Here is a 15,649-nt window from a genome sequence, read left to right as displayed (position 1 = left end):
ATTGATGACCTATCCTGATAATGGGTCATCAGTAGTATTTCACTGAAAAAGCTCTTTAATTTATTCGCTTTTCATCCCTAAGAAAAGGCATTTGAAACTAGTTAGAAACTTTGGTGAATCCGGTCTGTGCAGCTGGTTCTTTAGCAGATTTTATCTTTTACATGTGCAAACATTATTAGCAAACACGGATGTGGCGGGCAGGTGGGCAGGGTTCTGTCTCAGGTGCTGAAGCTGCAGGAATCTATGTGACTGTTCAGCTCAGCGGGGCTCATAAAGATCCATGTATAATCTGCAGAGACAAATCCATTCAACGTGTATGTTTACATCACTGAAACTTCGGCAGTAAATGTGCAACATGTGAATTTGCCCTAAAACGGTCATAATGGTAAGCTGCACCTCAAATGGCCTTATTTTATATTTGCTACCATCCATGTCCCAGTAGTTCCTGTCTCATTATTACTGTGCAGCACATCACTGTTTACCTACCCTGAAGTCCTCTTACTGCTACCCTGCACTCTTCTGTGTGGCTATCCTACACGGCCCGACACGTCTCCATTATTCCACTCTGCATATCCCTTTACTGCTATCTGACATGTTTCCATACTGCTTCCCTGCACATATATATATATGTACTGCTACTCTGTAGAATCCTATACAGCTACCCTGCATGTCTTTGTAAAGCTACAACATGTTTCTGTACTGCTAACAAAAATATTTCATTACTGCTACCCTCTATTTGCCTATACTTCACATCTATTTTCTGCTATCCTGTGTATTACTGTACGGATATGCTGCACGTCCCTGTACTGCTACCTTGTATGTTTCTGTACTGCTACTCTGCACTTACTAGTACTGAAACCCTGTTCTTCCCTGTACTGCTTTCCTGCATGATCTATATTACTTCCCTCCATGTCTCTGTATTGCTGTCCTGCATGTCTCTGTGCTGCTACGCTGTTCTTCCATGTACTGCTATCCTGCAAGTCTCTGTGCTGCTACCCTGCAGCTCTGTGCTGCTACTCTGTTCTTCCCTGTACTGCTCTCCTGCATGATCTGCTTGGCTACCCTGTGTCTTTGTGCTGCTAATCTATTATTTCCTGTACTGCTCTTCCCCATTTCTCTGTACTGCTACCCTGTATGTCTCTATGCTGATACTCTATTCTTCCCTGTACTGCTCTTGTGTATGTAACTGTATTGCTACCCTGCATGTCTTGGTGCTGCTACTCTGTTCTTCCATGTACTACTCTCCTGCATGATCTGCTTGGCTACCCTGTGTCTCTGTGCTGCTATGCTGCATGTCTCTGTGCTGCTGCTCTATTCTTTCCTGTACTGCTCTCCTGCAGGTCTCTGTGCTGCTGCCCTGCAGGTCTCTGTGCTGCTTGCCCTGCAGGTCTCTGTGCTGCTTGCCCTGCAGGTCTCTGTGCTGCTTGCCCTGCAGGTCTCTGTGCTGCTTGCCCTGCAGGTCTCTGTGCTGCTTGCCCTGCAGGTCTCTGTGCTGCTTGCCCTGCAGGTCTCTGTGCTGCTTGCCCTGCAGGTCTCTGAGCTTCTACCAGGCATGTCTCTGGGCTGCTGCTCCATTCTTTCCTGTATTGCTCTCCTGCATGTCTCTGTGCTTTGTAGCAGTGCTCTATGAAAATGGTCATTAACAGGGCTGGATTACAGGTATGAATAAAGACTGTCTGGCAGGTAAAGGGTGTCTCAATTACTTAATCTGGAGACACCTGAGAGAACAAGAGGAAAAGTTAGAAAAGAGAGGGGTTGTCAGACAAAGCTTTCTTTGGCTGCTTGAAGCTCTGAGCTGATGTTTAGAGAGAGGTGTATGCTGTTCACCAAAAGGCATGACTTGGGATGATGCCCCCTATGCTGACAGATTGATGGGAAAGGTCTGTTCATATAGATGTTCTGTGGCACTAGGCCTGGTACTGAGGGTATTGTTGATATTTAGTTAGAGACCAGATGGCCAGGTGTTTATTTGATGTCATGCACTGTGAAAATCCTGTAATACAGTGTGAACATTGCTTTGATCTGTGGAAGTGAAGCAATATAAGATTTTGAAGGTTAACTACGTTGTGGATCCTGGGAGGGTTGCCACCCATCTCATGAATAAAAGATTGCAATCAAAGTGTGACTAATCCCCCAAAAATTGTGTAATAAATCAAGACTTGTGGCAGCATGTAGAGGTGCAAATAAATTCCAAATCTTTATTCCTCCATAGTCCAAAATGCCAGATCTTGAATAGAGGTCGAAATGTGGCATTTTGGACTATGGAGGAATAAAGATTTGGAATTTATTTGCACCTCTACATGCTGCCACACGTCTTGATTTATTACACAATTGCCTTCTTTGGTTCCCTTTTATGTGGCTTTGCATTTTTTCAGCCCTACCCGTGCCGGGTTTAAGTGAGTGTTGCTGCCAACCTTTGATTCTAGACTAATTCCAAAGAACTGTCACAACTGCTCTACTTTACGTCTATGTACTGCTCTCCTACACTTCTGTTCGACTACACGTCCCTATACTAGTAGATGGCAGGTCCCTGTACTGCTGTAGTCCAGGTCAATATAGTGCCATCCTGTACCTACATATGCTGCTATACTTCGATGTCCTTGCAGTTCTACATAATTTGCTAGCCAGCACCTGCTTATACTGCTACCTTGCACCCTCCTTCTGTCTTGTGTTCTACCAGTCCCTACCATCCCTCTTGTATGTGTATGGAGTAATAAAGGAAGAAGTTTTTACTGCATCGCTGCTTGCTGCCACAAATTCTCTTCTGTTCTCCCTGTAAGGCTGTGGCTTTATGGGGAGCTGTGCATAGCGGCCGGCGTTCTGGGTGGGTCAGCGCTTGCAGTGATGACCCCTGTGAATAGGAGAGATGCCCGTCCATTGTGTGACATGGGCTGAATCATGCTGCATGGACAGTTTTCCTACTGCCTATCGGTAATCACATTAATGGGTGTGTTCCTATTGACAAGCTGTTCTTTTGATTTAAAAGCTTTTATCAGGAGAACAATTGCCCTTGCAGTGTTCCCAGTCAAAACTGTGTTTATCACATATGCTGACACATTGCAAAAGAGGCATTGACAAGATGCTGCCAAAATAATTAACAGGGGAAGTAATGCTGGGAATTTCTGATGAGGTATGTGACATCTGAAAGTGAAGTTGCTGCTGGATTTACAAATTAGAATTATTTTGCTAATGAGTTACTATCAGCAATGATAACCTTATAAGGGTGCATGAAATCCAGAGCCGTAGATACTCCCTGTATAGTGATTAGTGCCTCCATATGGTACCTTATAATGGAGGTACCACCATACTAGGCATCTAAGGCTACATTCACACAGGCAAGCACCATATTGGGGCACTTGGCACGATATTGCACTTGCCAACTAGTGATTTTTCACGGCAAAGCGTTTTTGATTAAAAATTGAATCACTTCTGTGAAATTGCAATCCTGTTAAATACACATGTGATGGGATTGGAAGTTGTTTTTTTTTAATGGGACCTTGAAAGACAGTGCATGGCATTCGCATGCCGTGAGAGGCGATGTTTACCATTGGAGTCAATGGGAAACACTTGCGATCCTAACACATGACGATCGCAGTTTCATAGCAGCGATGTGATATTACATTTTCTCAGCCTGATATCACACTCGCCTGTCTGAATGTTTCCTAAATGGGAAAGGTGAGCTTTTAATGATTTTTTAAAATGTATTTTTTAACTATTGTGTTTTCACAAGCTATTTTTGTCCCACTAGGAGACTTGAATGTCATCACTTTTGATTTTGTGTAATACACTGCAATACTTTAGTATTGCAGTGTATTATATGGTCCTTTGAGGCTCATGGGCCACCATAGATGGCTGAGGCAATCTTGAAGCCTCTGAGTGTCATAGCAACTCATCATGGGGGTTCAGTGAGTGACAGACGGAGCCTTCCCCCTCTGTTAGTTTGTTATCACAGCATGTAAAAGAATAATCAGGTAGGTTCAGATGTTTCTCTAGTCCCCGTCATTAGACAGTTGATACCCTGCTTACTCTGACACAGGAGACCTATGCCAGGTTTCTGATGCAGAGCTGAAAAAAGACATATGCATCAGAATAAAGTCCCTTAATGACCAGCGTAAAAAGGTGTATGGGCTGTTAAGAGGTTATAGCATCAAGAAAGCAATAAAGACAAAGCCCTGCTTTAAATTGTAAAGCTGTATGTTTTCCATTTCACCCCAATAAGATTTTGTTTTTATAGTTTTCCAGTACTTTAAATAGTATTGAAAAATACAAGTTATCTCACAAAAAAGTCTTAGGCCTCATGTCCATGGCACGTGCGAATGCCACATGGAGAATCCTGCATGGAATCCGCCCGTGCCCACGGCTGGCGATCCTGCCTACCTGTCCATGTCTGCTTTCTTCAGTACTGCGGACGTGCCGGCTGTCGCGCTCGTGCACATGCGCAGTACAGATTTTTTTTAATGACTTCAATGGAAGCTGTCCCTGCGGGTACCACAGTAGAATGGAGCATGCTGCGATTTTTCATCTGAGTGGAAACCGCAATTTGTTTCCACTCGTGTGCATGAAGAATCGTTTTTCCATAGTAGCAAAAATCCGCTTGTGGACATGAGGCCTTAGGCCAGCTGCACGCAACCAGGTCAGATTCTGCAGCGTAATCCGGCTGTGACCCCCAGCCCACGACCCCACATACCTGCAAAATCTGGAATGCGAATGACTGGAGGCTCACAGGCGATCATCCGCAGTACAATTTTTTTTTTTTTTTTAAATGTTCTTCCCGCGCTGTTGCTAGGCGATTAACTTCAATGGAGGCCGTCCACACGGAGTCCACAGCAAAATATATCAAACGGATCCTTCAAGCGGACGCCGACTGCTTATTCCGCAATAGGAGTCTGATCGTGTGAAGCCGGTCTTAGGTCGGTGTCACATGGGCGTAAGCGCATTTATGCACACAATTTGATCATGTATTTGCGTGCGCTTGTGTGTGTTTTACAGTTGTTTTTGCGCACACAACATGTAATCATGCTGCCATTCATTGAAATAGGTAATTAGTGCCATTGGTTCAATATGCGCTTTTTTCCTGTGCAAATATACAGGAAAATAGAGTATGCTGCGTATTATTTTACGCGAACAAAAGGCGGCGCAAAATACACTTATGTGTATGAACCCATTGAAATCGCTGTGCATTACGTACACATTTTTTTTGCATATAACGCCGCGCAAATATGTTCGTGTGAATCCAGCCCTATGGTGGCTGGGTTCCCGGAAAAATTAAAAGGTAAATTATTTTTTTGACAGTAGAGAGGAGAAAATTAAAACAAAAAGGACCATGGCGGAAGGGGTTAAGATGACTGAGTACACGAACCTCTGCTTTCTGGCGATTTGTCAGTTTCTTTCCTTGAAGAACTTCTTGCTCCTTAGGACTTCTGTATGTGCTCTCAGGGACCTGCATTACAGACATGAAGTACTTTTACAAGAGCTTTCCAGTAAATACTGAGATAATTACTGATCGCATTCATCGTACAGAAGACGTCCTTCCAGCGGCGCAGCTGTTAACCCTTTCAGTTTTCCATTCCATATATTGATGAGGATGCCCATCACTGGGCCCTCTTATTCTCTTCTATGTCTTTTTCATACACAAGTGCTCAGAATGGTGCAGTAAGATTCTGACCAGCTGGCGCCCAGTAGATCGGCGTGATGCCCGCCTGCAGGTGGGCTTACTGAGAGATGAATTCCAGTAATGCACTAATGGTGCCTATACACAGAATTGCGAGCAATAGAAGACCATTTAGAGACCTTCACGAGGGATGGAATTTTCTGCAACAGCGTTGCGAAATATGCTGTCCCTGGATTCCGCACCCAAATGCACACTAAGGCCAAATGCACACAGCCAGGTCTGATTCTGCATGCGGGATCCGACCCGGTGCCCAGCTGGTAACCCCGGAGAACCTGTCTGTAGTGTTCTTCATCTGTAATGTGGATGTGCTGTCCAGCGCACATACGCAGTACAGATGATGCCACGCCGTCGCTATGTGATGACGCGGATTCTGCTGTCACAGCTGACGGGCCATGGATTGGACGGCTTCCACTGACTTCAATAGAAGCAGTCTGTGCAGAATCCACGCGCGGTACAGAACATGCTACGAATTTCCCTCCGCTGGCGGAAAATCGCAATTGATTTCTGCTCGTAGACATGGAAAAATCGATTTTCCATAACATGTTATGGGCAGTATTTACTGCGGAATCTGGAGGCTGACGCCCGCACCGCATTCCGCAATGCAAATATGCCTGTGTGCATTGGGCCTAACTGCGAATTTTGGTGCAAAATTGCTGGCAGGATTCTGCTATTTTCAATTCTGCACCAAAATCTGAACGTTAGCAATGCAGATTTTTGGACTGAATATTCCGCAAGAGGGCATATAACACATCGCTGTTGTGGAATATCCTGAATGAAAGGTCCCTTATGACTGATTAGACTAGGAGTATAATTGTACACTGCTGTGTTTCCCCTACCATGACATAAGTCCTACCCTGATTTTTGGCTATTTTTGGGGAGGCTCGAAATATAAGCCCTACCTTGAAAATAGGACCTAGCTAGACTACATTAAAAAAAATCATGCATACATTACGTAGCAGGCACGGTCAGGGTCCCTCGCACTGGTCTCCGTAGTTCCATAGCTCCACCGCACGTCCTGCACTTGTCAGCTGCTGACAGAACCTGATTTCCTGGTTGCGGGGTTCATAAATCCCACCTCCAGGAAGCGATGGCTCTGATTGGTTCAGCGAGCGCTGCCTTCAGCCATCTCAGCAATCACAGCCATCGCGTTGGTAATACAACTTATAATACAAAGGCGTCAGCTATTTTGAAGATACAAAAGACTCAGCGCAAACCAACGTGGAGGTCCTTTTGTGTGTTTCCCCTCTGACCGACTCTTGTAGATGCTGGCAGAATATTTCCTAATCCTCTGCTGGCTTTTCTTTTATTCTTAATGCATCGAAATAAAATATTTCCCATGAATCAACATTCCAATGAAGTTTGTTGTACGGGCCACGGAAAATTAGCCTCGCACCACACTTAGGGTCCATTTACATAGAGTGATGATCACTCAAAGATTGCTCAAACAACAGTTTGAGTGACAGCTTTGAGAGATCATTTTGCATGAACTATTAGGTAGCTACTCAGCTACTTAAGAGCAATTAAGTGTGCAAATGAAGCCTTAGCTGAATGCAGTTAATAGCCCAAGGGCTCTTATCTGCACTCAGATTCTTTGTTCTCTATTGGAAAACAATGCTATCAGCACTACCAGTGGAGAACTGCTGATGAGGCTGAACAACGATTTTTAGGTTGGACTGAATTTAACAATCAGCTAGCAGTGCACGATGCCCGTCCGTTTAGACGCGACGATTATTGCTCAAACGATTGCTTTTTAGCGATTTTTGAATGATCATCGCTCTAAATGGGCCTTTAACAGCTGTCTAAAAGAAAAGCTGCGTTACTATGGGATTTTCTTTTAGACCACTTTCATAGGAGTGTCGCTATTTTTCAGTGGCCCACTCTGTAGATGCGATGGTGATAAGTGAGTGTGAGGAATAGCATGTAGTTACATAATGCATACACATGAGGGCAGAATTGTATTGATAACAAACCACCCCACATCAGGCTATGATGTACATATTAGATAGGATAATATCTAGTACGGTCAATTATATAAATATTAGATGTCACCAATGAGTTTTGTGAGCACATACAAGCATGAGATGGCCGACAGAGTAGATTTATACAGGTCGTGGAACTGCAAGGTGACTTTGAATAGTCTAATGATTTATAGTAGAGGGGTCATTTTTTAATCATATATACAGCATAAGAGGTTGCAATAGTCATAACATACTGTAGTTCACGATTAAAAGTGCACCTAATACTCATCACTGCTTCCTTTTCTTTAGGACAGGCCAGCAATAATAGATCAGCAGAGGTCTGCCACCTAGGAACCCCTCTGATCAGCTTCGTGCTGGTCTGTTATGTTCCTGCACTAAACTGATTTCTGCAGTAGGCGGACAGCTCCGTTCCAACTGCAGTGGCCAGGCTTGATATTGCAGGCACTTCAATGCGAAATTTGCCTTTAATACCAAGTCTGGCCATTACACTGGGAATGGAGCTCTCTGCCTCCTGCAAAAATCAGCTCAGTTTCTGAGAATACCAGTCCGGCAAACAGCTGATCGGTGGGGATGCCAGAGGGCAGATCCCCGCTGATCTACTACTGATGGCTTATCCTGAAGCTAGGTCACCAATAGTTTACAACTGGACAAACCCTTTAATTATCACCATCTTGTGTCCTATCCTGTACAATGTCTCACAGCTGATTACTACTTACTGGTTGGTGAGGCTTTTGGGCGGGTATTTTTTGTGGTACTGGTATGGTTCTGGGCTTAGGCTTTGTTAAACTGAACTCCTTTACTTTTGTCACTCTAAAGCCTTTGACAAAATTAGGACCATTTATCATCTTGCTTTCAATGGCATCTAATAAATTCAGGACTTCGGGTTGCCATCTAGTGGGAAAAAAAAACACAAATCATGCCAGAATACAACATAAAGTGACATCTGTGACAAATTCAGCTTGTGCAATAAATCCACTCGGGTGCGGGAAAAATCAGAGAAGTAATGATATGTAACATGAAAACATCTAGAATACAAAGAAAATTAATTAGTAATACACATGATACATGGGAGAATATCATTAATTCTTGTACGTTCTGTATAGAATAGTAAATTACAGATATTCACAATCTACAACCACAGCTGTGGCTGCACCAAGAGATAAATGGTTAGTAAATTACTGCTGCAGCTAAAGGAGTGCCATCTACCAGCCACTTCAACAGTGGGCACTAGTAGGAAAAGTCCAGCGCAGCAAAAAATATGCATAAACGTCCTCCAATACTGCCCATAGAATTGTAACACCGCAAAGTAAAAATACCTATTATAAATAGCAACACTTAGACATGATTATTGCTCAAAATCTGCTCAAAAGCCGTCTTTTGAGCGATAATCATTGCATCCAAATGTGGGGCCATCGCGCACTGTTCGTTAATCGATGACTTCTACCTTGCTAGAATGACTGTTATCAGCGCCGCACACTGATTTTCTCAGCGGGCAGCGCTGATCGTATTTTTTCAGCTGGTGTCCCGCTGGCAGTTCTCAGTGGGACACCAGCTGTAAGCTCCGAGAACAATGCAGCTGTTTGCATATACAAAACAGCTGCTTTGTTCTTGGAGCTATCACGGGGGTATCCCGCTCCGCCTGCATTAACTTTTAAGTAGCTAATTGGCTACTTAGAGTTATGCAAAGATGATCGCTTGAAACTGTCACTTCAACTATCGTTTGAGTGAATTTTAAGAGATCATCGTTCCGTGTAAATGGACCTTTACATGTAACGTACCTCAATATTCAAGGGTCCACCTGAGATGTTCTCAGAGATGTACCGATGAACGCTTTCCATACCCCTTGTGCTCTTTCTACTATGTCAGTATGCATTAAATTATGGATTGAGGCATACAGGCATGGTAGAAAGAGTGCTAAATAGGACTGTTAAGCTAGCTGGGGGTGGAGAGTCTATCAGGGCTCAGGTATGGCGATATATAAGGATGTCTTCTAGCCATTCTAACCCCAGTTCCTGATGAAGGAACTTAAATGTTCTGAAACGTGTAGGACCTTTTTGTTTACAAGTGGCATGCGTAGCCAGCTGAGTGACATCACTAGTTACCCACATGGGGTGGGATTGTGAGGACACCACCTACTAGAACTACTCTCACTGTGCAGCTCCAAAACCTGGAGTCCCTAGCTTACATGACATTTTGGTCTGGAAATATTAGACCGTAAGGGGTATGGACAGTGTGTAATAGTACATCTGATCGCAGTATACCCTTGGATTTCGAGGCACTTTACATGTAAGTGGTGCTATTTATAATAGGTATCCTTACTTTGCGGTGTTACAATTGTATGGACTGTATTGGAGGATGTTTTTATTGCAGGTTTTCTGCTGGACGCTCCTAATTGATTGGTGGTGTTAAATAAAAATATTCCCTGCCTTCCTTGTCAAGATGGCGAATGGCTGTCAGAATTTTCTCACCACACAGTAGGCAAATGGCATATTAGGCAGCCTTCACAAGGGGAAGGTGGACCCAACTCACATCATTTGCCTCTCACCCAACTAGCTAGAACCCTACTGTACACCGTTGAGGGACAACCCCCCCCCCCCCCCCCCCCACACACACACACACACACACACACACCAATGTATAGACATCTTTTCCTTCTGAAGAGTCTGGTTAGGCTTATATTCCCAGTCATGTCACAAAGTTTGACAAAAGCTTGGACACTTGGTTGTAGGAATGCCACCTTCCAATAGATGGCACTGTAGAGGCTTTGTACCGTCTACTATTTGCATACCAAATTTCCCAGAGGAGCATTGTATGGCCTTTGAAGTCTCCTCATGCCTACTAGGTAATTTCAACAAGAAGAAACTAGAACCCACACAGTGAAAGTCCATGCACTATGAGGATACATGCTGTAGAGGTAGCTATGGTGCCGATGCAGACGAGGACTTTAATAATAATCACCTTTATTTATATAGTGCATGCATATTATGCATCACTTTACAATCACTTGATAGTGTTCTGTCCCATTGGGGCTCACAATCTATTTTCACCCATCTATAGGCTTTTGAAGTGTGGAAGGAAACTGGAGTACCCGGGTGAAGCACCATGGATTTGATGTGTCCTGCATGGTCATGGGTTGTTTCATCCCATGCAGGTAAACATAAGGGGCATATTTACTTAGACCAGTATCTTAATACATTTGTCGTATCTGGCGCTACAGCCATGTACCAGACTGAAACCTTTGCTAGTTAGGAGTTGGTGTGGGTTTCAGCTGTAATAGTTACCAATTTGTTGTATGAATTAAAGTAAATTTGTCAGGTTGTGCGGCCATGCCTCCTAACATAAGGCCCCACCCATGCTTTAAAAATGGTGGGGCCAGTGAAAAATTCAAAAAGTTGCAATTTTTTTCTGTTGTACCAAAAATGCAACTTTTGTTAAGGCCCATTTACACCAGCCGATGATCGCTAAAAGATTGCTCAAACGACAGTTTGAGTGACAGCTGTGAGCGATCATTGTACATAAACGATTAAGTAGCTACTCAGCTACTTAATAGCAATTAAGTGTGCAAATGAAGCCTTCGCCAAAAGCAGTTAATAGCCCGAGGGCTCTTATCTGCGCTCAGATCCTTTGTTCTCAGCATTCCCCATGGAGAATGGCTGATAAGGCTGAAGGACGATTTTTAGGTTGGACTAAATTTAACGATCAGCTAGCAGTACCAGAAAAGCGCACAATGGACGCGTGTTTAGACTCGACGATCGCTTAAAAAAAAAAAAAAAATCAACAATCATTGGCTGGTGTAAATGGGCCTTAAGCCAGAAATCTGGTGTACAAGACTTATTGAATATGCCCCAAAGTCCTTACAGAAGTTACCCTGGTAGAATGTGATCTCAGGACCACATGAGAACAGTGCTAACACCAAGCCAGGGTGGTGCCCATGTAGTTAAATAGGGCTTGGTTGCAATGCCAGTCAAGGCAATGGACTAATTGGCACTGTTTCAGGGGTAAAAAACAGATCTTTTTCAAACTCTTTAGAGAGAACCTATTGCTATCTTTTCACAGTCCAGTCTGAGGGCAGCACAAGGTAGTGACAGTCATGCTAATTACAGTGATGTGTCTAATGTAGGTTTTCTCTGCAGTAGTTTGGGAGAAACTTACATTTTATCAGTAGCAGCCAGAGACAGAGGACTGCAGGAAGTAGTCCTTGATATTCATGAGCTGCAGCTAGCCTTGTCCACCCTTCCCTCTTGCCACTGATTGACTGCTGTCTGCTTATTACTGTTCATGGAGAGATAGCTGTCAATCAGTGGCTGTAGGGCAGGGTGGACGAGGAAACCTGCAGTTATGAATATCAAGGACTACTTCCTGCAGTCCTCTGTGTCTGGCTTCTACCAATAAAATGCAAATTCTCCCAAACTACTAAATAGATACATATAGCAGACACATCACTGAAATCAGCGAGCCGGTGACTACCTTGCGCTGCTGTCAGAGAGGATGGTGACAGATTCCCAATAAGGAGCTTGTGTCCTTCATGCAAAGCAAAGACGTTCTACTCACTTCAGCAATGGATTAATCCAGTTTTCCTTCACGTAATCTGAATCGTATATCTGACTCCATTCATCCTTTATCCATGTGTTCAGGTTTAGGACATTAAAGAAAAACCTAAGAAACTGCAAAGACAAGTTCATCAGTGGGAGGAGAACAAGAAACTCATCATGTATATGGCTAGCTTTAGGATATATTCACACTTTGTGGTAATATTGCGCCTTTTTCTTCTGATACTACCACAAAGTTGCAGTTAAGGGCAGCAGTTTTTGTGAACATGTGGCCAAAATGCTACATTTTGACACAATTTCACGGTAAGTACAACAAAAACATGATTTGACCACAACTGGTGAATGCACCTGAGATGAAAGCATTCGGAGCACTGCGTTATGGACAGGTGCATAGTCATTATGCTGTTGGAACACAAATTAAAGGGGTAATCTGTTGTAAACTATTGATGGCATATCCTTAGGACAGGTTATCAATAGTAGATCGGTGAATATCTGCCATTCGGGATCACTGCTGATCGGCTATTTACCAGGCTGGTGCGCTCATTCAATGAGCTGATCTCTGCAGGAAGCAGATGGCGCCGTTCCCACTGCAGTGGCCAGGTCTGGTATTGCAGAAAAAATTCCTGCTAAAGTGAAAGTGAATGGGAGTATTGCCTGTAATACCAAGCCTAGCCACTGCAGTGGGAACTTCGCTGGCCATGTCTTACAAAAATCAGTTCAGTGCACAAGCGCACCAGCCTGGTAAACAGCTGATCAATGAGGGTTCTGGCCGGTGGACCCCCGCTAATTTAGTATTCATGACCCATTCTGCAGATAGGACACCAGTAGTTCACAGCTAGAAAACCCCCTGTTCAATAAAAAGCTAAGCTTACCTAAATACTGTATATATTCCCTTTGTCAATACACTTTTTGTACTGATCCACAATTGCAGCCTGTGTTTGGGGCTGTTCACATGTTTTGGATTTTTGAGGCACTTTCCGCTAAAATATACGTAAAATCCACAAACCTTCTGCAGCTTGAGACTATTCTAAAGACCATACATACAAGATATGCCATAGCACTGTGTGTATTGTCACTGTGCTTCTGTAGCCGCCTTTCTAGTTGGCACATATAAATTCCAGGCACATATATGCCGCCGTATGGTTGAGGATCTCTCTTTGTTGATGTAAAGGCACTTTGTTTCTGGCAGACGACTATTTTGGTAGCAAATGAGAATTTCAGAGTGGCGGAGAAATCTAATTATAGGTGGCTAATTTTGTGAGATGCATATGTTCATTACTGTGAAGAATGTGGCGCGGGGTGTGATGTCACCGGTGAGTGGGTTCACATCACACCTGGTATGCCAATGTATTCTCCTATTACTGCAGAAGCCTCTGTGGGAGATCATCCTCTCTTGTAGATTGCATTGAGAGCAGTAAAAACAATCCACGCCTCAAGTAGAAAGGAACACAGAAGCTGCAGGCGAACTATGGATACAAAAGGGTCTAGAATTACTACTCTTCATATGACTTAAAGGGGTTGCACCAAGATTGTAAGTTATCCCCTATCTATAGAATAGGGAATAACTTGCTGATTGGTGGAGTGTCACTGCTGAGACCACCACCGATCTAATGATGGGGGTACCCTCTCCCGCATCCTCCTCACTGCAGGGTTACCAAACCTCCGGCAGGGAGGAGGAGACTTGATGAAGCGCTGATCGAGCAAGTGCACCAGTGCTTCATTCTCTTTCACTGGGACTGCCGAGATGCCCAAGTGGCACCCGCTCGGGTATTTCCGGCAGTTTTACTGAAATGAATAGAGTGCTGATCGTTTATCTGCGGCCAGCATTCCCTTCATGTTGACGTCACTGCAGGGCGGGAAGCTATCCCCAGAGTGGCAGAAGAATGGGATGTTCTGCAGATGGGCGGTGGTCCCAGCTGTGAGACCCCCACCGATCAGCAAGTTACCCTATATCTTATAGATAGGGAATACCTTGCAATCTTGGTACAACCAACTGAAGGTCCTTTTTACACATGGGATGGATGTAAGGCGATTAAGTGATTGCCCCCTGTGCTTTCACACAAGAGAAATGATCGCTCAGTGAATAGAGAGGGAATGGGCTGGAGATCACTTCTGGACGCCCGCCTCCATTTACAGTAAACAGGGAGTCATTCATAAATGATTGACTGCCTGTTTACACAGGCCAATTGTCATTTGATTTTTATGCCTATACAAACTGAATGATGAATGATAAATGAATGAATTATCATTCGTCGTTCAGTCTCTGGCAGCATTTACACTGAAAGATTATCGTTCAGATTGGCATGATCCAGCGAGGATGTGAATGATAACCGTTCCATGTTAAAGGACCCTTACTGTATTTACGATCAGCAAGGTACAGTGTCACAATAGAAAGGGTGTTCTGTTGTGTTGTCATCTCCTTTCTACTACTCTGTTAGGCTACTCGATTAGAATGGGTCAACTGACCACACTGCTCAGCCCAGACTCATTTGGGGAGGAGCTCCTCATTTGCTAGTTTCTCTTTTGTGATTTCTTGCTTCTGTAGTGTGGTGCTGGTTATAGTGGAAAATGTGTGTCAATCCAGTCTGGGGTTTCTACATTACAAGCCCATATAACCCGCTTACGGGACGTCGCCGTGCTAAAACGCCCAGTGACGTCAAGCCAAAAGAACTCTCTGGTGCCGCGGTGAGTATACTTATAAAACATAGTTTTAAGCTCGTGAATATGAGCTCCATTCTTTTGCGCGATGTCCTATCTTTTTATGTTTCTTGGAATGCATTGCCTATTTTCAGTAGTAAAGTAAAACACATGGCACGCCATGCAATGTGCACGCGAGTGCGATGCGATATTTCCTTTTGAAAACAAGAGGAAACACTTGTCGATCCTCTAAGACGACTCAAAAGATGTGCCGGAGGATCGATACTTAACAGAAGTGATGGGAGGAGTTTTCGCCAGAAAAACGCCTTGCATCCACATAAAAATGTATATAGAAATTCACTTTAAAGGGGTTGTCCAAGGCTAAAAAAACATGGCTGTTTTCTTTCAAACACAGCGCCACCCTTGTTCGAGGGTTGTATCTGGTACTGCAGCTCAACTTCCATTCCCTTCAATGGAGCTGAGCTGCAATACCACACACAACCCTATGGACAAGGGCGGTGCTGTGTTTGGAAGAAAGCGGCCATCTTTTTTTAACCCTAGACAACCTCTTTCAGTGACTCACCAACTCTCTGCCCAATATCATCCATCCAATGTGCTGGAAGGCTATTTCTATAGACTTAACAGAATTGACTTTGCAATTTTGGAGCCATCAGCTCTTGGACATGTCTTTTTTAGTAAATAATTGCATTGTTCCTGAAATGACAATTCTGGAGCACCTTTTCTTGGAACTCCATGTTGCGCTGTTCCTCTGTTATACCTCCTGGAAATGTATAAATAAATTGACAATTAGG

General features: G+C 43.8%; 1 protein-coding gene across 1 annotated transcript in view; it reads right to left on the bottom strand.

The window, feature by feature from the left end:
* The window catches only part of CFAP99 (cilia and flagella associated protein 99), a 101,214-nt gene that overhangs the window by 50,902 nt on the left and 34,663 nt on the right, over positions 1-15,649 (bottom strand). Inside the window, exons 5-7 of the mRNA XM_066573037.1 lie at positions 12,202-12,314; positions 8,367-8,541; positions 5,360-5,440 (exon numbers count right to left, since the gene is read on the bottom strand). Of these exons, the coding sequence (XP_066429134.1) occupies positions 5,360-5,440; positions 8,367-8,541; positions 12,202-12,314 (369 nt within the window). The remainder of the gene's footprint in view (positions 1-5,359; positions 5,441-8,366; positions 8,542-12,201; positions 12,315-15,649) is intronic.

The sequence above is a fragment of the Eleutherodactylus coqui genome, chromosome 7 (genome assembly GCF_035609145.1).
Source record: "Eleutherodactylus coqui strain aEleCoq1 chromosome 7, aEleCoq1.hap1, whole genome shotgun sequence".
NCBI classification, from domain to species: domain Eukaryota; kingdom Metazoa; phylum Chordata; class Amphibia; order Anura; family Eleutherodactylidae; genus Eleutherodactylus; species Eleutherodactylus coqui.
The sequence above is the reverse complement of the archived record's forward strand: the minus strand, read 5'-3'. Positions and strand labels throughout refer to the sequence as shown.